The sequence below is a fragment of the Rhineura floridana genome, chromosome 3 (assembly GCF_030035675.1).
Source record: "Rhineura floridana isolate rRhiFlo1 chromosome 3, rRhiFlo1.hap2, whole genome shotgun sequence".
In the NCBI taxonomy this organism is placed as follows: domain Eukaryota; kingdom Metazoa; phylum Chordata; class Lepidosauria; order Squamata; family Rhineuridae; genus Rhineura; species Rhineura floridana.
This window is the reverse complement of record NC_084482.1, coordinates 97,264,034-97,289,874: the sequence shown is the minus strand read 5'-3', so window position 1 is coordinate 97,289,874 and position 25,841 is coordinate 97,264,034. Positions and strand designations below refer to the sequence as shown.

The 25,841-nt window shown below is 41.7% G+C and overlaps 1 protein-coding gene across 7 annotated transcripts in view; it reads left to right on the top strand.

Moving 5' to 3' along the window:
• Positions 1–25,841, top strand: part of ARHGAP26 (Rho GTPase activating protein 26) — a 421,406-nt gene that overhangs the window by 315,629 nt on the left and 79,936 nt on the right. For 6 of the 7 annotated variants that reach the window (XM_061616981.1, XM_061616982.1, XM_061616980.1 and 3 more), the window contains exon 20: positions 5,727–5,880. In XM_061616981.1, the coding sequence (XP_061472965.1) occupies positions 5,727–5,880 (154 nt within the window). Of the gene's footprint in view, positions 1–5,726; positions 5,881–6,455; positions 7,706–25,841 lie in introns of those variants that run through there. The other variant, XM_061616984.1, reaches the window with a different exon arrangement.

Sequence of the window (25,841 nt, the reverse complement as noted above, 5' to 3'; positions counted from 1 at the left end):
CTGTGCTTGGGCGAGCCGTTGCCACTGAGCTCTGGCAAACAGTTCCTTTTTTTTTTTAATTAGCTCCTTATATGAGGTTCGTATGAGGCGTCGGAGATGATTGTTGTTAAATTGAGATGGGGCTCTTATCGTAATCTGTGTGTATTTAGATAGCTGACGTTTAGCTATTTTACATTCAAAGTCATACCAATTTTCCTTTCTGTGGTGGTTGGTACTAACAGAAGCATCCTTGGATAGTAAGGGTTTAAATAATACTATGATCTGGTGGTATGCATCAAAGGCATCTAACTTCAAATCTATGACGGCTTGTCGAATTTCAGCAAAGACATTATTTCTGACTAACTGGGATGTAGAAATATGTAGATTTAAAGACCAACGAATTCTACGATCTGCTATCTGGAGGCCGTTCAGAGATGGCAAAGCCGGCAGGGACAGAGGTTGTACTGCGTGTAAGACCATTAGCAAAGGAAAATGGTCGCTTTCGGTTCTATCAAGTACCGAAAACCTGTGAACTACAGGGGCCAGCGTGGTCGAGACCATTATATAGTTGATCACGCTGGCTCCTCGGCTATTAAGATAGGTAAGCGTACCATTAGAATGGTCTAAATAAGAACCGTGCAGGCACAGTAAATGATGTTCGTATATTAGTTCAATTAACCTCAAGCCTTGTTTATTAGTGATCTGGTCACAAGAAGTTCTAGCATTTAGGGAGGGGGAAGGAGGCCCATGATTAGTTGAAAAGTCATCCAGACATCCAGGGCCCATCCTGGCATTAAAATCCCCGCAGAGAATCGTTTTATGGTTGGGGAATAAACATTCCAGCATCGTTAGATAAGCAGATAGTTGATTCCATATACTATCCGTATTTATAATCCTAGCCTTGTGCAGGGGTATATAGACATTTATAATGTTAAGGACGCCTGTCACCGGACTAGTAATCCTCACCCCCTGAACGAAATAATCACAATCTGGACTTAAGATATTAATATTCACCGGTAGGTCATCAGATACAAAAATACAGAGGCCACCACTTCCTCTACCCTTAGTGTTCGGTTTGTTTGCCGGTAAGGGAAAGGCACGAAAGCTGGGAAGGAACATCTGAGTATCCTTAGTTATCCAAGTTTTTTGCAAACATATTATTTTAAACTGTTGTAGGAAAGTAATAAAATCATCATCACTTATTTTGTTAAGCCAGCCCATAACGTTCCAAGACACTAACATAAGTTGTCAGTTTGTGTTAGATGTTAAGATCGAGTTATTTGATATGTTAGGACAGTTTTCCCTCCGCGTTCCAAGTGATTGCCAAGCTGATGGAGACACAATAGGTAAAACATTGGTTTCCATAGCCGGTTGTTGAGTTAGAAACAAAGCATGGTCCGTTCTCTTTTGTATTTCCTGTTCATCAGCTTCCTCCTTTATATCCTCTGGGGGGCTGAGAGGAGACCCTTCTATATGCTCATGGATGACTGATAGACGAAGAGAAAGTTGTACCAGACTGTTTAAAATGTTATCCCTTTCTAGGCTTGGAAGAAGGCCAAATGATTGAATTAGGGATTGTTCCTTGTCCAGCGAAGGGTCGAGCGGTATGGCCTTCTGTCTGTTAGGTAAAGTTGTAGAGGTATGTCTAGAACTTAACCGAGAAGTTTCAGAAGGATCGTTCTCATTCGAATCAACTATTTCAATCATGTCCAACTTAGGGGTCAAGCTTTGTGGTCTCTTCTGTTTCAGAGAGACTTTTTTGTGGACATAACAGGGGCTCAGTTCTTCTTTAGTCAAAATCTGGAGATCTGTGTTATATTGGCAGGATAGGTTAGAGTTAGGTTGAGCATCAAACATTATCAGAGGCTCTAAAGACGTGAGATCTTGTAGATGGGAATGTCCTTGAGTAAAATGACGATGTGTCTGTAGAGCCATAGGTGACGCTAAATTTTCAAAGAAGCGGAGGACACGGATATCCAGTTTTGCTAGGGCTTCTTTATTGGACCAAATTAGGTTGGCTTTTTCTTGGGCATGAAAAGTAACCACCACTCGAGCCTTAATGTTGTTAAAATAGAGGTATTCGATATGGTCAATGTCCTGTATATCTATATATACATTTGTTGGCGAAGGTAGCGTATGATATAAAGTATCTATCAAGTGGAGCTTTCTAGCAGTTGGCTGTATATGGCCCCATGGCTTAGGGTAATTTTCAAGGACGAGCTTATTTTTGACGAGGATAAGATTCCATTGGGACTGCAACTTTAAAGGCGAATGAGTTTGTTTTGACTGTGCCTCATATATAACATCCATCCAGGGATCCTGGCAGGGGATGTAAGGCGTTTGAATTAAGGGAGGGGGAATGTCCTGGATCAGCTCTTTAGGTTGTAGTATCTCAGCACGTAAGCCTTCATCTGGAATTATTTTAGTGATCTCCTTTTCAGAGCGTTTTATATGACTCGGTTTTGTTTTAGTTCGTCTCTCTTCGTCGAGGTTGTCTAGTAGATTAAAAAGCCTCTTAAAATTCATCCCATTATTCCGCGATAGTTTTTTTGATTTCATGTTTTTGGTCTTTTTTGTTTTGCAAGTCGGGCGATGTCTCTTAGTCTGAGCAGTTTGCTGTTGGTTGACGACTATGTGACCTGAAGATTTATCCATGTGCGCCTGGGTAGTAGGCAAAGCTGTTGTTTGTAGAACTTTTTGTAGAGCAACTACTGTTGTTAAGAGTGAGTTGCATTCATTCATATAGACTTTTATATGTTCAAGGTCTGTTGTCATCATTAGTAGCCAACCTCTCAGAGACAGGCCGTTGAAATCCTCCTTTAAGATTGAATAAGGTGTGGTATCATCCAAAGCAGGGAAGCCCTGTTGTTGTAAGTTATTACCAGGTGGAGATTCCTTTTCCTTAGGGGTGGATAGGGAGGCAGTTGGCTCTGTGTAGCATTCATACAACTTTCCTATTTTCATTTGAGAAATTGCATTCAGGGAATTGTTATGACAAGGAACAGCTGGACACGACATTTCCTCTTTAAGGACTGTAGCTGGAATTAGAGTTGAAGGTGTTTGGTTGTCTGCCAATGCTAATTCTTCAGCCAAGTTCGTTATCGGCAGCTCACTTTTCAGGTTATGAGAAAAGCCTTTAAGTGGTAACGACCAGTCCATTTGAGGATATGTGGTTTGTTGGCAAAATTGACCGGATCGCAGTTGGGTTAAAGGTAAAAAATATTTAGTAATTGTTTGTTGCCCCTTATTCTCATGAGGAGAAACTTTGTTTGGGTGGGGTGACAAGGTAGATATCTGTTTTATCTTATTCCTTTTCTTTTTTGGCTTGTCATTTCCAGTTAAGCACTCTAAAGGAGGAGGGCAACTTAGAGCTTTCCTCACATTTCTTGTTAAAACCATTTCGTCTTATCTATACAGAAAATTACAACTTTGAAAAATGTTCCCTTGTCAGCATAGTAAGTTCCAACGTCGCTTTAGGTTTAGGCAGCTGTGACAGTAATAATAATGTTGGGATTTTTAACATTATGAAGTCTAAAGTGTCCCTTCTGAGTTTTACTATTGTAGACAGCTAGCAAAGATACATAACAGTGTTACTTCCAGCTCATTCCCACCTCCAGACTCACTGGCTTGCTGGGGGAAAATACTATGAGAGAGAATCTGGTAGAATATATTCACCCTACCCAAACAAAGAAAGTAGAAGTCTTGCTCAGAAGTAGATCTATTTATTTATAAATAAAAACATTTATAGACCGCCCTCTCATATAAGATATCAAGGCGGTGTACAATAGTTTATGGAAGTACAATAAAACCTAAAATACCATAAAAACAATAATAAACATTAGTGGTCCTCCTTGAAAAAAATTAAACCACTGAATAGGCCTGTCAGCATAAAAAGATCTTCAAGAGACATCTGAAAATTAGCAGTGAGGAAGTCTGCTGAATCTCTATTGGAAGAGTATTCCACAGCATGGGACTGGTGACACAAAATGCCAATCAGGCTTCTAAAAGATAAGGGACAAGTAACAGATTATCTTTGTTCTTGGATTAGAGCAAAAAAATAATAATTATGGCACCAGACTCAGCACCTATTTGGAAGTAGTAAACGTCTTACATTTCTAGGCATCAGTTTTTAGATGTCTGGGAAACATACTTTCAGATGTTTTTCACTCTTGACCAGAACCTACAGAGGTAGTCATTCCCTCTCTTCCTCCCTTGCTCCGTCTTATGTCCCACAAGATTGGATATCATGGCTCTTTTAAAGGAGGCTGCTCTAGGAAGCGCAGAAAAGCAACAAGCATTTCCATCTTCAATAAATTTCAGAGGTAATGCTTAGTATGATAGCAGGAAAATAATCTTTTACCTCTAATTTCATGGGAACACTTAAAAACTGATAAGTTAAGGCAAGAAGATGGCCCGTATTACATTGGGAGGACCATGTTCAATTGTTAGCTTGACTGACCAGCCTGCTTATAGTTCCCTGCTTAGCATTTGTTGCCTTGGGAGACAAGACAGGGGGCCCATTCCCCTTCAAAAGCATGAAGTAGTATCAAGAACTCTCTCATGTTCGTGGAAGAATCTTCTCATAGAGTAACATGGATAGAGAAGAGTATGTCACAGTCATATTTTAGTAGTGAGAGCCCATGCTGTCATGGCAGGGAGCCCCACTACTGGAGTCAACTGTTTCTTGTAACATATTCAGTGGATGTCATTTAAACGACGTAACATAAAAGGCAGAGACACAGTTGTGTTAACACTAGAAAACCTATGCTTAAGATATTAGCTGTAAACATAGAATTGTGTTTTATGACAGAATGCCAAGAACATTTTCTGTTGGGGATTCTCTGTGGCATGAGAATTACCTTAGGAAGGAATTACCTAAGAAATATGAAGGAACATTGGGGTTATAAGGAATCCCGAGGAATAATTATTTTCCATTTGCATGATGCTGCATCAAAGTGGCACTGAAGAGGTTGAGAAAGCTGATGGCTGTTCTTTCAGATCTGACTTTACTTTTGATCTTAGTGTAAAAGACAATTTTCAGAACACACCACTAAGATTTGTTTTAATATTTACTACATAAGAAATTTAAATAGATACCAACTTAAACAGCATGAAAAGAAATATCTTTGTGATATGAAATCTTAACTACAAATCCCTTATTATTGAAAAATAGAAATTACAGAGATCGGAGTCTTTGAACCACTGACTACATCCTAAATTCATAGAACTTGATGGAAGTTATTAGGAAAAAGGAGTCTAATACTTGTTCTCCATTATGATTATGAAAACAACAGCAATACTTAACCTTGTCACTGCATCAGAATATATTATTGAGCTTTTAAAAAGGAATAGGAATCAGTCATACTGAATTATTTTAAGCTCATTACTGTCAACTCTGTACTATACTTAATAATTTTGGCATGTAGAGATACACCTGTCTCCATTTCAGGAGGTGTTGTTATATCATGAAAGACTAAATATGAACCCTTGAAGTAGGCAAAGAGGGAGGTATCTTTAGCATAAACTAAAATTTTAGCTGAGTTAGTCATAGAGAAAGTTGCAGAAATGGAGAAGTGTTAATGGAGAATTAGAATTTTTGGACATAGGATGTGAATCATCTTTTGACAGCAAGTATAGAAATTCTTCTCTCTATATCAAAAATATAAAAAGGTCATCTTTCTCTTTCTCTCTTTAATAAATTTTAGTATCCCAAAAGCACTTCATTTGGTTGTTTATTTTTCTTCCAGAGGAGAACAGAAACAGTGTCATCAACTCTAGCCTGGAATCGGTCATATCATCAAACATCAACAGTTTCGTCCATTCCAACAGCACTCCTCAATCTAATATGAACTCAAGTGACCCTGACTTAGAAGTTATTAAACCTAACAGGCCAAATTCACTGTAAGTACAATCCTGATTATTATGTCAGTGTTTTCTCTCTGTTGACCCACAGATCTCTTTATTAGGACCAAGGCCTGTTGGTGTAGCAGTGTTATTTAATATTACTGTAACTGCAAACTGTGTGCTTTTGATTTTCAAACTCTGAACTGAGGGATGTAAATAACTTCATTGTATTTTGGGTTTGTTATGTTATCTATTGCTCTGAATATGTGAGATGCCTTTAGATCTTTTTTTAAAATGTCTTTTATACTCCTGCTTGCTCATTTGTGCTCATGTCTTGTGTTTAATGCTGGCTACACAGAGGTGTCTTCTAGTCTCATTTGCTCTCAGGATCAGAGAGAGGATTTCCTATTTTGCTAACTTTGAAAAAGTGCTTTTGTCACCGTTGTTCACCAGCTGAATGTGTGCCAGTCTTTCTGCTGTTTGTGTGTTATTGTCAATGTTTCAATGAAATGCCTAATCCTAAATGTCAGAGGAATAGCCTAGTTCTACTAGGAATTGTTCCTAATCTCTCACGACTGATTTCTCACATGAGTAGCAGGCTTCTGTTGTGAAAAATTCCATCTTTTCCCTAGGCCATGTTGTACCTGACAACATTATTCAGCAGAAGTTCCTCCATCTCCCTTGGGTTTCCTTTCTGCACAGACAGAATCCACTCCAGACTCTGGCAATAACTAGATGTTTCAGAACTCCTGTAGCTGCCAACAGTATCTTTGACCTGTTCCTCTGCCCCCCATAAGGTCTACATCATAAAAGATATTTACATGATATCATTGGGTCATGAGTTTTTCTTGTACTTGCACCACTTCCTTGAGACAAAGTGGGGAAAGTCAAAAGCTGATATATTAGGAGCTATTACCAGGGAACAGCAGACACTACCAGGGAAGAGAGATGTAAGACATGCTGCATTTGGTGGCAGAAAAGTATTTTTGACAGTGTTGAATTCTGGACTGTATGGCATGCTTACCAGTTAAGACACTGGCTGGTTTATTTCTTTCAAGTGCCCACAGTGCAACCAACTGAGCTTCTAAATTTTCACGGATATCAAGTCAATCAAGGTCATGTTGTCATCATTCAAATGTGTGCTTTATGCATTCCAGAAACCTGAGAGAGGCACAGAAGAGTACACTCATCGGCTTACTAATTTGCTAAACTCTCTAGGAGTGTGTGTGTGTTTAGCAAGTTATCTCCTTCCTTTCCAATTCCTAAGCTGGTTGTTCTGATGATACAAGAAATTAAGGATGCACAAGCTTAAAGAAAAGTTGGCAAGACTTTACAACTTGAGTTTAGTCTCTGTCTCTAGCCATTGCCCAAACACCATACCCAACAGCAGAGAATAATGTTGGCTCATAAAGGTTTAAATTTGTCCATTTAAATAACCACCATATTCCAGAAATAAATCGTTAATGAATATTTTTCCATTTCCTGTAGAAATTGTGGGAAGACCAGGTAGCTTTCCAGTTAGGGAAGAGTACAAGGATCTCAAAATAGCCAACTCCTTAAGAGTTAAGAGTCCACTCCAAAGTGTGCAGCAACTTTTGTCAATGATTCGGGGACATATTCTCTTCTCCCCTACACTCTGCTTTGAGTTCTGGTTTCTTGAGAAGAAAGAGACACTTCAGACGCTGTCCATACTTTTAAGCTATTAAAACATCAGGATGTATGAGTGCTGGCAAAACAATGAAATGGGTGGCTCTCATCAAGATCACAGTTTCAGTGCAATTTTGAAATGCCCAAGTACAGTTTCTGGAGCCAGAGTGTTAGTGAGTTTGGTTTTGTATGTGATGAAGCAACCCTGTCTTATTAAACTTATTTGTGTGCACCAACTAAAAGGCTACTATCACTGCTTTTAGAATCATGAATTGAGAGACAAGCGCACTCAATAACCAATAAAACAGATCACTTTGACTCTACAAACCTAGTCCTTTGTTGGATAATGTATTCATTCATTCTTTTATTCATTTATTTATCTGTCATTCAGATTTATAAGCTGACCAATAACAGCATATGGGAAGCTTACACTATCAATTAAATAGTAAAATACAAAAACCAACCATAAAACATTGCTTTTAGTCACTACTTGTCATCTTCAATCCATTTGCTGATTTATTATTGTGATTGTTACTATTTTTAGAGCTTGCCATTGAAGGGTTATCAATTTATATTTATACTATAAATTAGAATAGACTCCTTATCAGCTTCTGAACTCCAATAACAGAATTTATAGCCATCTTCTGAATTTTGTTCTTCATTGTACAATGCCAGTTTGATTACATTTTTTGCAGCAGCTTACCACTGAGATGTGAAGAAGAGAACAGGATGTCTTAGAGCAGATTAGAACAAGGTGTTCCTTAAGAGAATATTGCTTTGTTTTGTGGATGAATGTAGCATGTGCTCTTCAAGTGTGTGGGTGATTTGTATCTCTAAAATCAGGGTCAGGTCAACTTTGCAATTTTAGAGCTTCCTTACTCCAGATTTGCTTCTGGATGCCCAGGTGTTGACAATGATTAGAAGCATTTTTATCATCTTTGGATGTGTCCTTATTTGACCATTACTTAGTGGCTAGTCCACTTCCTCCCATTTGAGTTAGACTGGCATAGTCCACACCCAAACTCATTTCAGATTGTGTATGAGGAGCAGCTTCAGTCTTTCATGTTCGTACCAGGAGGTGTTCCATTTTGTGTTTGTCCCTGCCTTCTAATTTGTTGACTCTATTACACCTATTAAGTACTAACTGAGCATGCACTCAGCTGCACAGGCACCTTGTTTCTTTAAAAAACATCCTTGCCTAGGAAGTGCACAGAAGCACCAGTAAGGCAATTGTAAATTTTTGCATATTTCTGATTTTGTGTAGATCAAAAGAAATATGCTATGCTCCTCCATTCAGGAGCACCCAAAATAGTTAGGACCACTGCAATAAATCTGGTTTAGAATTGTTTAATATCCTTTGATTATGTAGTTTCCCAGTTTTATACAAATCTGAGGGATCAAAGCAATGAAAGTAATTGTAAATTCTCAGCCCACACTTTTCAGATAGCTACACAATATGGTGTAGAAATATTTCATGTGGTTTATTTGTGCAGTTTTCTAGTTTTGTGCAAATCTGAGGGATCAAAAGAATACGTATGTGGCTATGCTCCATTTAGGAGTCTGCTGTAAAAACGTTATAAGCACTGCCAGAAAATAATGAAAGCACAGAGGAAATAGTGGGCATAGCAGGGGCATAAAAAGGGGAGTAGCAAAAAGTGATGATTAATCCACCCACCCAAAAGCACCAAAACAAATAGTCTCCGACCCCAAGTGGAGTGGTTTGGAGCCTGATTTCCCCCAATTTACTGGATTAACCCAGTATTCCCAAATTTACAGGGGAAAATCATCAAGATTGGTGTTGTTTGAGGGTAATGTCATGTGGACTATGCAGATTAAATGGTAATGTAAAGAGCTGCAAACACACAGTAAACTCCAGTGTGAACAAGTCTTTTGTCTGGTACGCCCACTGTGCTCTCTTGTGGAAAAGGCAAACCTAATCAAAGCTATTCGTGATTTTATAACTCCCAAACTAGAGTACTGGAATGTGCTTTGTCTGTACTGTTGTCTGTGAAAAGTTTCTGGAAACTTCACTTAATCCAAAATCCTGCCACCAGACTGTTGTCTGACACTTACAGACCATATTACTGTGATCCTTAGTGAGCTTCATTAGTTATGTATTTATTTCCAGGCACAATTCAAAGTGATAATTCTTAACTTTAAAGCCCTAAACAGTCTGAAACCTGTATATTGTTATGGTGGTCTCCTTCCATACACACTCCTGTGCTCTCCAGTCAGCCTGTCTGAGGTGCAGCTGTAAGTACAAAGGAAAGGGTCTTTTTAGTTGTGGTGCCATGTTCTAGCTCTCCTTACCAGGGTACCTTGCATGGTCCTTTCTTAAATTTTGTTCCACCAGATCATTAAATATAATTGTATTATATTTATATTTCAGTACTTATATAAAATGGGCCTATGTGGAGGGTGGTCATTCTTGTTTGTTTTATATTAACATTTATATTCCACCCTTCTAGTGCCTACACACCATTCAGAGCAGCTAGCAGTGGTTAAAATCAAGCGCACAATATAATACAGTTCCATTTTGTTGTTGTTGTTGTTATGTGCCTTCAAGTCGATCACGACTTATGGTGACCCTATGAGTCAGCAACCTCCAAGAGCATCTGTCATGAATCACCCTGTTCAGATCTTGTAAGTCCAGGTCTGTGGCTTCCTTTATGGAATCAATCTATCTCTTGTTTGGCCTTCCTCTTTTTCTACTCCCTTCTGTTTTTCCCAGCATTGTCTTTTCTACTGAATCATGTCTTCTCGTTATGTGTCCAAAGTATGATGACCTCAGTTTCATCATTTTAATGTCATGACTTCCCCACCACTGGGCACTTTGGAGGTTTTAAAACCTTGCAAGCGATCGCCAGGGGTTTTTGGTGGCCCCGGATGAAGCGGGAGGTGGAGTGCTACATCCAGTCCTGCCCCACCTGTGCCAGAGTCAAACATATCACGGGATGGCCAACAGGACTCTTAGAACCACTCCCTATGCCTGAAGGTCCTTGGCAGATGGTGACTATGGACTTTATTATTGACCTCCCCTCCTCTCAGGGGAAAACGACGGTGTTCATGGTGGTGGATGCTTTTACTAAAATGGTTCATTTTATTCCATGCATGAGACTTCCAAACTCACAGGAGATGGCTCAGCGTATGTGCAGCGCATTTACCGGTTGCATGGTCTGCCAGCCAGCTTCGTTTCCGATCAGGACCCGCAATTTATGGTCTGCTTTTGGCATGCCTTGTGGCAACTCCTGAAGAGTGAACTGAGACTGTCATTGTTCCATCACACACAGACAGATGGTCAGACTGAGAGAGTGAATGCCACATTGGAGCAATACCCCCACTGTTACGTCAACTACCAGCAAGACAATTGTGTGTCCTTTTTGCTCCTCGCAGAATTTGCTTACAACAATGTGGTGCACGCTACCATGCAACAGACACTGTTCTTTGCCCACCTGGTATATCACCCTCAAGCTTTTGCCGCCCCACACATCAGTCCCATCATGCTGATAGCTGAGGACTTCGTGCAAGCGCTTCAGGCGATGTAACAGTTATTTAAGGAGCAGTTAGAGCGAAGATCGATTATAAGAGGGTTAGCGATCAACATCGACAAGAGGGACCCGAAATCCGTGTGGGAGACAGGGTGTGGCTGTCCACGCGTTATTTGCCTACAGGGGTGCGATCTCATAAACTGGAAGATCAAAAGGTGGGTCCCTGTGAAGTTGAGGCTCAGATCAATCCAGTGGCTTTTTGTCTGAGGTTGCCACCTTCTCCCAAGATACATACGGTGTGTCATTGCTCCCAGCTTACCCTAGAACATCCTCCCAACCCCCACAGGATACCAGAGGTGTCTCCATCCCCCATAGCTGTTAATGGTCAAGAGGAATATGAAGTGGAGCAAATTCTGGACTCGTGGAAAGATCCTGGCTTTAGTGCTCGGTGATACATCTTAATTGTTTAATTGTTGTAAACCGCCCAGAGAGCTTCGACTATGGAGCGGTATGCAAATGCAATAAATAAATACATACATACATACATACATCTTTGCATTTGAGGACCTTTTCTACTTCTTTCATAGCTGCCCTCCCCAGTGCTAGCCTTCTTCTGATTTCTTGAATATTGTCTCCATTTTGGTTAATGACTGTGCCAACGTATTGATAATGCTTTTGACAAGCTCAATGTCCTCGTTGTCAACTTTAAAGTTACATAATTCTTCTGTTATCATGACTTTAGTCTTTTTGACTTCAGCTGCAGTCCTGCTTTTGTTCTTTCCTCTTTATCTTTCATCAGCATTTGTTTCAAATCATCACTGGTTTCTGCTAGTGTATGGTATTGTCTGCATATCTTAAATTATTGAGATTTGCTGTAATTTATAAAGCACAAGGTGATTTCCTTCTGAAATTCCTTGGTCTGTTCCATTATCCAACGTATGTTTGCTATATGCTCTCTGGTACCTCTTCCCTTTCTGAATCCAGCTTGAACGTCTGGCATTTCTCGCTCCATATATATGATAAGAGCCTTTGTTGTAGAATCTTGAGCATTACTTCACTTGCACGGGATATTAAGGCAATAGTTTGATAATTACTGCATTCCCTGGGATCCCCTCTCTTTGGAATTGAGATGTATATCGAACATTTCCAGTCTGTGGTCCATTGTTTAGTTTTCCATATTGGTTGTCAAATTTTTGTCAAAATTTGGACAGATTCAGTCTCAGTAGCTTGTAGCAAATCTATTGGTATGCCATCTGTTTCTGGTGAATGGTTTCTTCCAAGTATTTTAAGAGCTGCTTTCACTTCACATTCTGAAATTTCTGGTTCATCATACGGTTCCTCCGTGAATGAATCTGTCATCCTGGCATCTCTTTTATAGAGTTCTTCAGTATATTGCTTCCATCTTCCTTTTATTTCATCTCAGTCAGTCAGTGTGTTCCCCTGTTGATTATTCAACATCCCTACTCTTGGTTTAAATTTCCCTTTCATTTCTCTAATGTTTTGGAATAGGGCTCTTGTTCTACCCTTCTTGTTGTCCTTTTCTATTTCTATACAATAACTGTAATGGTTCTCTTTTTCCCTACATACTAGTCACTGTATTACAATATAGTAAAAACAGACAGTAAATCTGATTGGCATGTTGTGAACATTAAACATGTTATAGTGCTTAAATAGTGGACAGGTGTGTATGTTTACAGACTTTTTAAAAGGTCCTTTCTTGTGTGGTAAAATGGTATTCACAGAATATTTATTAATTAAGGGATAACCCTATTTTCTCTAAATTATAGAGATGGTCTTCAGCATTCAATTTCTCCCATTGCACAGGTACAGGCTTTTTGTTCTTTCAGTTTAAACCATACACTCTAGTACTGGTCAGGCCTACTTAGCGCAAGCAGTGGTAGTTCTATTGATTTGTCACTAATTGGAAAGATTTAGGATGATTGAAATCAAGCTTCTGTCCAAGAGAGGAGTGAGAGATTGACTGTTGAGGGCTATTAAAGTAGACTAATTGTTTTGATAGGCCATACTATTGAGATATATCTGCCTAAGGTATTAATACTGGTGATGTTTGATTTCCTTCACCCTTTGTAACTCCAGCTGTCTTTCTCAGGATTCTTGCTAATGTTTTGTCCCTTGTCAGGTTAGACCCATGTATGTCTCATATATGTCCCATCCACCCTTTCTCCAAAGAAGCTTGCATCAGTGTTTCAAGCTGTGCAACAAACCTGAGAGGGAAGTAAGACTGAGAGATAATAGGAAACCCAGAGTTACCCGGTCAGCTTCATGTTTAGGGTTGCCAGGTCTCCAATTTTTGTCTGGATTCTTGGGGTCCTCTCCAGGTCTCTGGGTAAGTCACCATATTCTCCGGACTCTTGGCTTTCATTTTTTAAAAAACGTTTCTAGGTGGTATGGTTCACAAGATACACACCAAGACGTCAGCCGCCTCCACCCCTACCCCCCGCAACGTCTGTTAAATGAGCTCATAGCTAGCTGCTCTTACTCTGCCCTTTCAGGTTTATAGCCAATAAGTGAAATCATGATTGTGATTTGTTGACCTCCAGGCAGTAGCTAGATCCCATTGCAAGCTTAGAAAACTGTTGTTTTTTCATGCTTATCTGAAAATCTCATAAATTGAGTAAGTATATAGCTTCAGTCTTTTTCTTTCTTGTGTGCAGGAGTCAAACAAGTTTAAATTTTCCTTGGCTGTTGAAGAAGGCGGTGTTTTGAAAACCTTCCCTATATGAAGCTTTAATCCAATACTCGCTTCTCTGGGTGTAAAGCTGCAATGCTAATCCCACATACCAGGAGTAAACCCCATTGAATTCAATAGGTCTTACTTTTGAATAGACATAGTTAGGATTGTGCTGTAAATGAATGGGACTTTTGAGTGAACATAGCAAAGAATTGTGTTTGTGTTGTAAATCTTTGTTTTCCCCTCCAATCCTATTTTGTAAAGCAATTAGGCAGGGCTTACTTAGGTATCACAGCTTTTATTAAGCAGGAAACTAATACTGATTTTATGTTTTTGAAAAAATGTTCTGCAATGACCAACTGATTTTGACAAACTATTCTATGGGATGTACGTATTTTTACATCTCTGGTGTGTGTGTATATCTATATATGGAGTCTTTCCAACAACTCTGTGAGGTAGGGTTGGCGACTGGAAACCAAGGCAGCTCACAATAAGTAATAAATCCCTTTAAAATCCAATAACCATAAAAACAAGTACAAACAGTTGCAAAACAGGTTAAAGTGGCATGATTCTGAATTTTGGGTTGGGTAAGTGAAATTGTTTATCACTTGAGGTTGCAGTTCTGTGCATGCTTCGCTGTTTGAGTAAGCCCCATTGAATACATTGGGACTTGCTTTTGAGTAAACAAACAGGATTGCACTATAAATATCTTTACAGGTTATGTAAATAATAAACATCTTTGAGAGTCCTTCTTATATAAATATTTCTTCATACTATGTCCCGATAAGTATCTGATTTCACACTATGGTTGTACATTATTGTTTCCTCCACATTTTAAGTGTGCCCTTCTTCCTTGAGGTGTCATGGTTCCCCTCTGTTGTTTTCAACCTGAGGGGCAGATTAGGCTGAGAGATGGTGAGTAGCCCATGGTCACCCAGTAAACTTTATAGATCATTTTCATTTTTAAAAATTAATTAAAATGATTTAAATACAGACACGCAGGCAAGGTTTATTAAGTAGATCAACACAATACATTTAAAGCCCATCCAACTCATTTCAAGCACATGATTTCCCCTAAATAATATTGGGAAGTGTAGTTTCCCCCTCACAGTTGTAGTTCCCACCACCCTTAACAAACTACAGTTCCCATGATTCTGTGGTGTGATTCATGTTTCTAGATGGTCTGGTTCAAATATGTGTTGAATGTGTTTTAAATGAATGGTGTGGATCTGCCTTAGGTATGCTGTGCATTCATTAAAGTAAAGGTAAAGGTGTCCCCTCACTTGTAGTGCGAGTCATTTCCGACTCTTAGGGTGACGTCTTGCGACATTTACTAGGCAGACCATATATATGGGGTGGGATTGCCAGTTCCGTCCCCGGCCTTTCTTTACCCCCCAGCATATGCCAGGTACTCATTTTACCAACCACGGATGGATGGAAGGCTGAGTGGACTGTGACGCCCTTCCCTGGCTCTCCCTGTCAGGTTCCTACCTGCTCGTGGCTACTGCCTTTCTCTAGGCACCACCAGGGACTCCACCAGTCCGGACTGTCCTTTTTTATGGTTTCTCTCTCCGCTCTAGCACAGATCTCAATAGATCCCCCTGCTAGGCAGCACCACCAGTCACGTTCTACAACCAATGTTCCCAGAGACCTTGTCTGAGTCTCTCTATCCGGTTACATTCATGACTGCGTGCCTATGCTGTTCCCAACCCCCTTGTATCAATGCAGATAACTCATAACTCGGGGTTGCTCTGGATACTTATAATGTTATCTTCTCCTCTTCACCGCTGCCACCATTTGTTACTGTTTCCCTTCAGCCTTGGTTATTACCTTACCCTCCCTTCTGGTCTGTGAAACCCCAGCCAAGGATCAGGCCTTCGGTAAACCAAAATAGTATTTATTAAATAACATTAATAACAAGATAACTTTGATAATGATCTACAAGCTTATGGTTTCATCTGCTGTGATATTTGACTTATTACTAATCCGAACTCCACCTCCCTCTTTCTCCACACTCTCCTGACATACACCAACTCACACCCACCTCCAAACTCCACCAAAACAACCCACTCACGTCCACCCAGATTCAACTCTCATCCTTCCATTTATACTCTCAGCCATCCAAACACTCAGCCAATCATCCAGCATTCTACTGCTCATTTACTCCCCCCTCCTCTTTCATTCCACTTACCATGTATCTTCTATACAAACAGCACTTACCATATATACATTAATACAGGAACATCACATTTCCCCCCCCCCTTAAAAATAACGGCAGAGTATTATTCCTGCTCTAGGATTCATAAGCCGCATTAACAATAAAACCAAGTCTTTATGGGGAAAATGTCTTTTTTGTTCCTACGTCTGCGTCACGTCACTGCAGTCCCAGCCACCTGCCTTGACAGTCCATCGGCCAATACATTGTCCTTGCCTTTTATGAACTGGAAGTCCACTTGATAGTCTTGTAGGGTCCAGGACCACCTCTGCAGCATAGTGTTATGGTTTTTCATAGTCTGTAACCATAACAAGGCCCGATGGTCAGTCATCACCGTAAATCTTCGTCCCCACACGTATGGGCGCAACTTGTTCAGTCCCCAAACGACCGCTAGGCACTCCTTTTGGACTGAAGAATAGTTTTTCTCCCTCGACGTCAGCTTGCGACTCAGATACGCCACTGGATGTCTGGTGCCTTCTCTCTCCTGCAGCAAGACGACTCCCAGCGCGAGGTCCGACGCATCCGTAGCCACAATGAATGGTTGCTCATAGTCTGGTGCTATTAATATAGGTCCTTGGCACAAGGCTTGTGTGACGCCCTTCCGTGGCTCTCCCTGTCAGGTTCCTACCTGCTCGTGGCTACTGCCTGTCACTAGGCACCACCAGGGACTCCACCAGTCCGGACTGTCCTTTTTTATGGCTTCCCTCTCTGCTCTAGCACAGATCTCAATAGATTCCCCTGCTAGGCAGCACCACCAGTCACGTCCTATAACCAGTATCCCCAGAGACTCTGCCTGAGTCTCTCTCAATCAGGTTACCTCTGTGACTGCGTGCTTAAACTGTCCCAATCCCTTTGATCTATACAGAATGCATATAATTCTGTTTTGCTCTGAATACTTGTGGTGTTATTTTCTTCCCTTCACCGCTGCCACCATTTGTTACTGTTTCCCTTCAGCCTTGGTTATTACCTTACCCTCCCTTCTGGTCTATGAAACCCCAGCCAAGGATCAGGCCTTTGGTAAACCAAATAAGTATTTATTTATATAACAAAGATAACAAGATTACTTTATAAAGGCACATAAGCATGGTTTCATCTATTACTATTCCACACTCCACCTCCCTCCTTCTCCACACTCTCCTGACAAACACCTCTCAAACAACTCACTAACGTCCACCCTCTCAAACAACCCACTAACGTCCACCCTCTCAAACAACCCACTAACGTCCACCCAGATTTAACTGTCATCCTTCCATTTATACTCTCCGCCATTCTCAACACTCAGCCAATCATCCAGCATTCTACTGCCCATTCACTCCCCCCTCCTCTTTCATTCCACTTACCATGTATCTCCTATACAAACAGCACTTACCATATATACACTAATACAGGAACATCACATTTCCCCCCCCCTTAAAATAACGGCAAAGTATTATTCCTGTTCCAGGATTCATACGTTGCGTTAATAACTAAAACAAGTCTCTCTGGGGAAAATGTCTTTCTTTGTTCCTCCGTCTGGTCACGTCACTGCAGTCCCGGCCACTTGCCTTGAAAGTCCATCGGCCAGTACATTGTCCTTGCCTTTAATGAACTTGAAGTCCACTTGATAGTCTTGTAGAGCCCAGGACCACCTCTGCAGCATAGTGTTATGGTTTTTCATAGTCTGCAACCATAACAAGGCCCGATGATCCGTTGTTACCGTAAATCTTCATCCCCACACGTATGGGCGCAACTTGTTCAGTCCCCACACGACCGCTAGGCACTCTTTTTGGACCGAAGAATAATTTTTCTCCCTCGATGTTAGCTTGCGACTAAGATACGCCACTGGATGTCTGGTGCCTTCTCTCTCCTGCAGCAAGACGACTCCCAGCGCGAGGTCTGACGCATCTGTAGCCACGATGAATGGTTGCTCATAGTCTGGTGCTATTAATATAGGTCCTTAGCACAAGGCTTGCTTCAGCAGATCAAAAGCCTTCTGACATTCATCCGTCCATACCACACGCTCAGAACACTTTTTCTTTGTCAACTCATGCAAGGGGGTTGCTATTTCCCCAAAATCTTTCACAAACTTTCTATAAAAACCAGCCACACCTAGAGATGCCCTAACTTGCTTTTTGGTTAAGGGGATAGGCCACGATTGTATCGCCTCCACCTTGCTCCATAAGGGGGTGATTTTCCCACTCCCCACCTTATGTCCTAAATAGATTACTTCCTTTAGCCCAAACTGGCATTTCTTAGCTTTTATTGTGAGGCCTGCTTTTCTTAATGCCTCTAATACTGTTGTCAGGTGTTGGACATGCTCAGACACCAACTTGCTAAAAATGGCCACGTCATCGATATAGGCCACTGCAAAATCTGCCATGCCTCGCAACACAGTATTGATTAGCCTCTGAAACGAACTTGGTGAGTTCCGTAGTCCCATGGGTAAGGTCACAAACTCATATAACCCATCTGGTGTACTGAAGGCAGTTTTGGCTCTGGATTGCTCGTCTAGTTCCATTTGCCAAAATCCTTTACAGAGGTCTAACGTAGAGATAGACAACTCTAACATTGCGTCAACCCTAGGCATAGGATACACATCTGGGACAGTAATTTTATTGATTAGCCAATAATCAATGCAAAATCTTGTCGTTCCATCTTTTTTCGGAACCAGGACAATACTTGAGGCCCAGGGACTGATGGATTCCCTGATCACTCCTAGTTCCAGCATATCTTCGACCTCCTTTTTAATCTCACTCAAAACTTTCCCATTCACACGGTACGGAACAGATCTGATTGGGGATTGATTTCCAGTATCAATGGAATGTTTGGCTATACTGGTTTGGCCAGGTCTATTGCTGAAGAGATTCCCATAGTTTTTCAAAACTCTCAGAATCTCTTCCTTTACTTCCTCCTTCACCTCCTCTGACCATTCCACTTGATCTACCCCTCCTTTGCCTTTGCTTTCCTGTACCAAATCCGGAAGTTCAGGCCCACTTCCCTCAGGGAATAAGGTAACTTGCAACACCTTTGCATCCCTGGTATGGTAAGGCTTTAACATATTTACATGAACCACTTTGTTTTTGTTTAATTGGTCTGTGGTAATTACATACGTCACTGTGTCAAGCTTATCTCTTATGGTATATGGTCCCACCCAGTTAGCCTGTAATTTATCATGTTTCCTGGGTATGAATGCCATAACCATATCTCCCACATCATACACACGTTCCCTGGCTGTTCTGTCATACCAGTAACTTTGCTTCTGCTGAGCTTGACTGAGATTCTCTTTCACAACTTCCGTCATTGATGTTAATTTATTGCGGAATTCCAATACAAAATCTACTACAGATGTTTTGTAGTCTCCCAGGGTTCCTTCCCATGAATTTTTTAACAGTTCCAAAGGTCCCCTCACTTTTCTAGTAAACATTAGTTCAAAGGGTGAGAAGCCTGTTGACTCCTGAGGGACTTCTCTGTACGCGAATAAGAAGCACCCCAAACGTTCATCCCAGTCTTGTGGGTGATCTTGAACATAACTTCTTATCATGCCGTTCAAAACTCCATTAAATCTCTTGGTCAATCCATTAGTGGCTGGATGGTAAGTGGTGGTCTTTAGATGTTTTAGACCACAACACTTCCACATACATTGCATCACTTCTCCCATGAATACACTGCCTTGATCTGTCAGCACTTCATGAGGCAAACCCAGCCTCATAAAGATTTTTAACAAAGCCTCTGCCACTACAGGGGCTTCTACAGATCTTAGTGCTTCTGCGTCTGGGTACCTGGTGGCAAAATCCACCACCACCACTAGATATTTCTTGCCATGCCTTGTGGGTTTGGAAAAAGGGCCCACCAAATCTATTCCCACTCTATAAAAGGGTTGTCCAATTATAAGAAGGGGCTTTAAGGGTGCCTTAGTCTTTACTCCACTTTTCCCCTCCTTTTGGCATATACACCACAAGATAGACAATGTTGTTTTACATCTTTGGAGATATTTGGCCAATAATAGTGTGCAGCCAATCTCCTCTTGGTCTTTTTTATTCCCAGATGTCCTACACATGGGACATCGTGGGCTACCTCTAGCAATCTGGTTCTGTATTTGCTAGGTACTATCAATTGCTTCACTGGTTCACATTCATCCTTTCTCTCAGCAGGCATCCACAGTCTATATAAAATCCCATTCTCACACACAATTTGATTCCTCAGCTTGTCAGTAAAGGGAATCTTTTGTGTCAGGGCTTGCTCCTTTATTTGCTTCAAACTTGTATCCCTATTCAGTTCTTCCCTGAACTGCTCTGCCTCTTCACTAGAGACCATTTGATACAAGTTGTTTCTTTCAGCAGGCTTTCCAGGGTTGCTGTGGTGACCGTAGGCTCGAAAACAGGTTCCACCCTGTTTCCTTCAGCCCCTTTTAACATGGCTTCTGTTTCTCTGCCAAGTTGTTGTCTGTTTACCACATATATTTTTCCTTGTGCCCCCATTACATCTCTTCCCAGTATCACTGGCTCTTGTTGTTGGGCATTAATACCCACTTTATATTTTCCCTCTCTGCCTCTCCACTGCATTTTCACTAGGGCCATGGGTAAGCTTTCTGGTTTACCCCTCACTCCTTGGATAGTCACCGTTTCCTGAGGTAATATTTCCTCAGATTTTATTAAATCTGGCCTCAGTAACGTCTGAGCGGCACCAGTATCAAGCAATGCCCAATAATTTGCCCCTTGTACACTCACTTCCTCTCTCAGACTTGAATCAAGGTCTTTTACTTCTGTCCAGTTTATCTGGCAGAACTGAACCTTTTTCGTGGTTAGATCTTTTGGTTCTGTTTTTACTGCCCTTGCCTGAGCAGGATTACTAATGGGGTTGGCAACCTCACATTGAAAACGTAGGTGCCCCGGTCTACCACATTTATAGCATAATTTCTCCTCCATTTTAGGGTACACAGATCCACTCTGGGGTGTCCTGTGCCCTTCAGATTTTACTGGAGGACTCACTCACTGTGGCACCACATCCTTTTTGCCGCCACCATATGGTCTGGGTTTAAACTCTCTTGATGTTTTCCCTACCCAGCCAGTTCTATTGGAGGCAAAGTGATCCGCCATCTCTGCGGCCTCCTGCACCGATGTAGGGGAACGGTCTTTGACAAGGAGCCTTATTTCTGGTGGTAACTGATGGTATAATTGATCCAGTATCATGAGGCTTTTCACCTCTTCCACTGACTGAGCTTTGGCACTACTCATCCACTTTCCAAATATATCCATCAGCTTTGCTCCCAGTTCAACAAAAGACCTCCCTGCTTGGATCTGACAGTTTCGGAATAACTTTCTAAAATAGTCAGGTCCCAGTCTGAATCTTTTGTATACTGCTTCTTTAAACTCAGCATAGGTGACGGGCCTGTCTGAGGGGAAATATTGGTATACCTCTGCCAATTCCCCTTTGATCAGGTTTGATAAATACTGCATGTATTTATCTTCAGGTAGCCCCCACAACTGAGCTGCCTTTTCAAAGGTCGTGAGATAAATTTGAGGATCTTGACCAGGCTCATAGACAGCAAAGTCCTTTGGAGTAATTTTTATTTTTGCTCCATCTCTGTCTTTCCTTGTCTCCTCAGAGTGAAATTTCTCTCTATCCAATTTTAATCTTTCCACTTGTATCTCAGCATCCACTCTCATTCTCTCAGTTTCCATCCTCAACTTCTCAGTTTCTAACTCTCGCTGTTTATCTTTTTCTTCCATTTCAAAGACCCTCTGCTTGTCTTTTTCCTCAGCCTCCCATCTCAACTTTTCTCTCAAATACTCTATATAAGCGGGATTGCTTGAGTATTCTTCTGGGGTCTCTTCCCTGACAGGTTGTTTTTGCTGGGCAGTTGCAAATCCTGTTAGTGCTACCCTCAATTCATTTACCCCTTTACCCTCGTGAGGTAAATTGAATGTTGTGCACTTCTCCACCAGCTCCTCTCTTTTCATCTTTATGTATTCAGCCATGGTGTTTGAGTTCACTCACTCTTTGCCAGTCACTCTCACAAGTAATCTTTATTTGTTATTTCTGTTTGCCACACCACTTTTAGGGACTCTCTTTTGTCCGTATCCTCTTGCTACAGCCAACACCTGTGACGTATTCTCCTTTGTTCGTATCCCACCGCTACTGACACCACGTGTGACGCCCTTCCCTGGCTCTCCCTGTCAGGTTCCTACCTACTCGTGGCTAGTGCCTGTCACTAGGCACCACCAGGGACTCCACCAGTCCGGACTGTCTTTTTTTATGGTTTCCCTCTCCGCTCTAGCACAGATCTCAATAGATCCCCCTGCTAGGCAGCACCACCAGTCACGTCCTATAACCAGTATCCCCAGAGACTCTGCCTGAGTCTCTCTCAATCAGGTTACCTCTGTGACTGCGTGCTTAAACTGTCCCAATCCCTTTGATCTATACAGAATGCATATAATTCTGTTTTGCTCTGAATACTTGTGGTGTTATTTTCTTCCCTTCACCGCTGCCACCATTTGTTACTGTTTCCCTTCAGCCTTGGTTATTACCTTACCCTCCCTTCTGGTCTGTGAAACCCCAGCCAAGGATCAGGCCTTTGGTAAACCAAATAAGTATTTATTTATATAACAAAGATAACAAGATTACTTTATAAAGGCACATAAGCATGGTTTCATCTATTACTATTCCACACTCCACCTCCCTCCTTCTCCACACTCTCCTGACAAACGCCTCTCAAACAACTCGCAGCTTCCATCATCTATGTTAATTTGCTGCGGAAGTCTAATACAAAATCAACTACAGATGTTTTGTACTCTCTCAGGGTTCCTTCCCATGAATTTTTTAACAGTTCCAAAGGTCCCCTCACTAGTGAACATCAGTTCAAAGGGTGAGAAGCCTGTTGACTCCTGAGGGACTTCTCTGTACGCGAATAAGAAGCACCCCAAACGTTCATCCCAGTCTTGTGGGTGATCTTGAACATAACTTATTATTATGCCCTTCAGAACCCCATTAAATCTCTCAGTCAATCCGTTAGTGGCTGGATGGTAAGTGGTGGTCTTTAGATGTTTTAGACCACAACACTTCCACATACATTGCATCACTTCTCCCATGAATACACTGTCTTGATCCGTCAGCACTTCATGAGGGAAACCCAGCCTCATAAAGATTTTTAACAAAGCCTCTGCCACTACAGGGGCTTCTACGGATCTTAATGCTTCCGCGTCTAGGTACCTGGTGGCAAAATCCACCACCACCAATAGATATTTCTTGCCATGCCTTGTGGGTTTGGAAAAAGGGCCCACCAAATCTATTCCCACTCTATAAAAGTGTTGTCCAATTATAAGAAGGGGCTTTAAGGGTGCCTTAGTCTTTACTCCACTTTTCCCCTCCTTTTGGCATATACACCACAAGATAGACAATGTTGTTTTACATCTTTGGAGATATTTGGCCAATAATAGTGTGCAGCCAATCTCCTCTTGGTCTTTTTTATTCCCAGATGTCCTACACATGGGACATCGTGGGCTACCTCTAGCAATCTGGTTCTGTATTTGCTAGGTACTATCAATTGCTTCACTGGTTCACATTCATCCTTTCTCTCAGCAGGCATCCACAGTCTATATAAAATCCCATTCTCACACACAATTTGATTCCTCAGCTTGTCAGTAAAGGGAATCTTTTGTGTCAGGGCTTGCTCCTTTATTTACTTCAAACTTGTATCCCTATTCAGTTCTTCCCTGAACTGCTCTGCCTCTTCACTAGAGACCATTTGATACAAGTTGTTTCTTTCAGCAGGCTTTCCAGGGGTTGCTGTGGTGACCGTAGGCTCGAAAACAGGTTCCACCCTGTTTCCTTCAGCCCCTTTTAACATGGCTTCTGTTTCTCTGCCAAGTTGTTGTCTGTTTACCACATATATTTTTCCTTGTGCCCCCATTACATCTCTTCCCAGTATCACTGGCTCTTGTTGTTGGGCATTAATACCCACTTTATATTTTCCCTCTCTGCCTCTCCACTGCATTTTCACTAGGGCCATGGGTAAGCTTTCTGGTTTACCCCTCACTCCTTGGATAGTCACCGTTTCCTGAGGTAATATTTCCTCAGATTTTATTAAATCTGGCCTCAGTAACGTCTGAGCGGCACCAGTATCAAGCAATGCCCAATAATTTGCCCCTTGTACACTCACTTCCTCTCTCAGACTTGAATCAAGGTCTTTTACTTCTGTCCAGTTTATCTGGCAGAACTGAACCTTTTTCGTGGTTAGATCTTTTGGTTCTGTTTTTACTGCCCTTGCCTGAGCAGGATTACTAATGGGGTTGGCAACCTCACATTGAAAACGTAGGTGCCCCGGTCTACCACATTTATAGCATAATTTCTCCTCCATTTTAGGGTACACAGATCCACTCTGGGGTGTCCTGTGCCCTTCAGATTTTACTGGAGGACTCACTCGCTGTGGCACCACATCCTTTTTGCCGCCATTATATGGTCTGGGTTTAAACTCTCTTGATGTTTTCCCTACCCAGCCAGTTCTATTGGAGGCAAAGTGATCCGCCATCTCTGCGGCCTCCTGCACCGATGTAGGGGAACGGTCTTTGACAAGGAGCCTTATTTCTGGTGGTAACTGATGGAATAATTGATCCAGTATCATGAGGCTTTTCACCTCTTCCACTGACTGAGCTTTGGCACTACTCATCCACTTTCCAAATATATCCATCAACTTTGCTCCCAGTTCAACAAAAGACCTCCCTGCTTGGATCTGACAGTTTCGGAATAACTTTCTAAAATAGTCAGGTCCCAGTCTGAATCTTTTGTATACTGCCTCTTTAAACTCAGCATAGGTGATGGGCCTGTCTGAGGGGAAATATTGCTATACCTCTGCCAATTCCCCTTTGATCAGGTTTGATAAATATTGCATATATTTATCCTCCGGTAGCCCCCACATTTGAGCCGCTTTTTCAAAAGTGCTGAGGTAAATTTGTGGATCTTGTCCAGGCTCAAACACTGCAAAATCTTTCGGTGTCACCTTTATTTTAGTTTCATTTCTGTCCTTTCTTGTTTCATCAGAATGAAACTTCTCTCTTTCAAACTTTAACTTTTCCACCTGTAATTCAGCATCCAATGCTCGTTGCTTCTCCCTCTCCTCAAACCCCATTCTCATTCTCTCAATTTCCAACTCCCGCTGTTTTTCCTTCTCTTCCGTTTCAAAGACCCTCTGCTTGTCTTTTTCCTCAGCCTCCCTCCTCAATCTCTCAGTTTCCAACTCACATTCCCATCTTAACTTCTCTCTCAAGTACTCTATATAAGCGGGATTGCTTGAGTATCCTTCTGGGGTCTCTTCCCTGACAGGTTGTTTTTGCTGGACAGTTGTAAATCCTATTAGTGCTACCCTCAATTCATCTACCCCTTTACCCTCGTGAGGTAAATTGAATGTTATGCACTTCTCCACCAGCTCCTCTCTTTTCATTTTTATATATTCAGCCATGGTGTTGGAGTTCACTCACTCTTTGCCACACATTCTTTGCCAGTCACTCTCACAAGTAATCTTTATTTGTTATTTCTGTTTGCCGCACCACTGTTAGGGACTCTCTTTTGTCCGTATCCCACTGCTACAGCCAACACCTGTGACGCCCTTCCCTGTCTCTCCCTGTCAGGTTCCTACCTGCTCGTGGCTACTGCCTTTCACTAGGCACCACCAGGGACTCCACCAGTCCGGACTGTCCTTTTTTATGGTTTCTCTCTCTGCTCTAGCACAGATCTCAATTGATCCCCCTGCTAGGCAGCACCACCAGTCACGTTCTACAACCAATGTTCCCAGAGACCTTGCCTGAGTCTCTCTATCCAGTTACATTCGTGACTGCGTGCCTATGCTGTTCCCAACCCCCTTGTATCAATGCAGATAACTCATAACTCGGGGTTGCTCTGGATACTTATAATGTTATCTTCTCCTCTTCACCGCTGCCACCATTTGTTACTGTTTTCCTTCAGCCTTGGTTATTACCTTACCCTCTCTTCTGGTCTGTGAAAC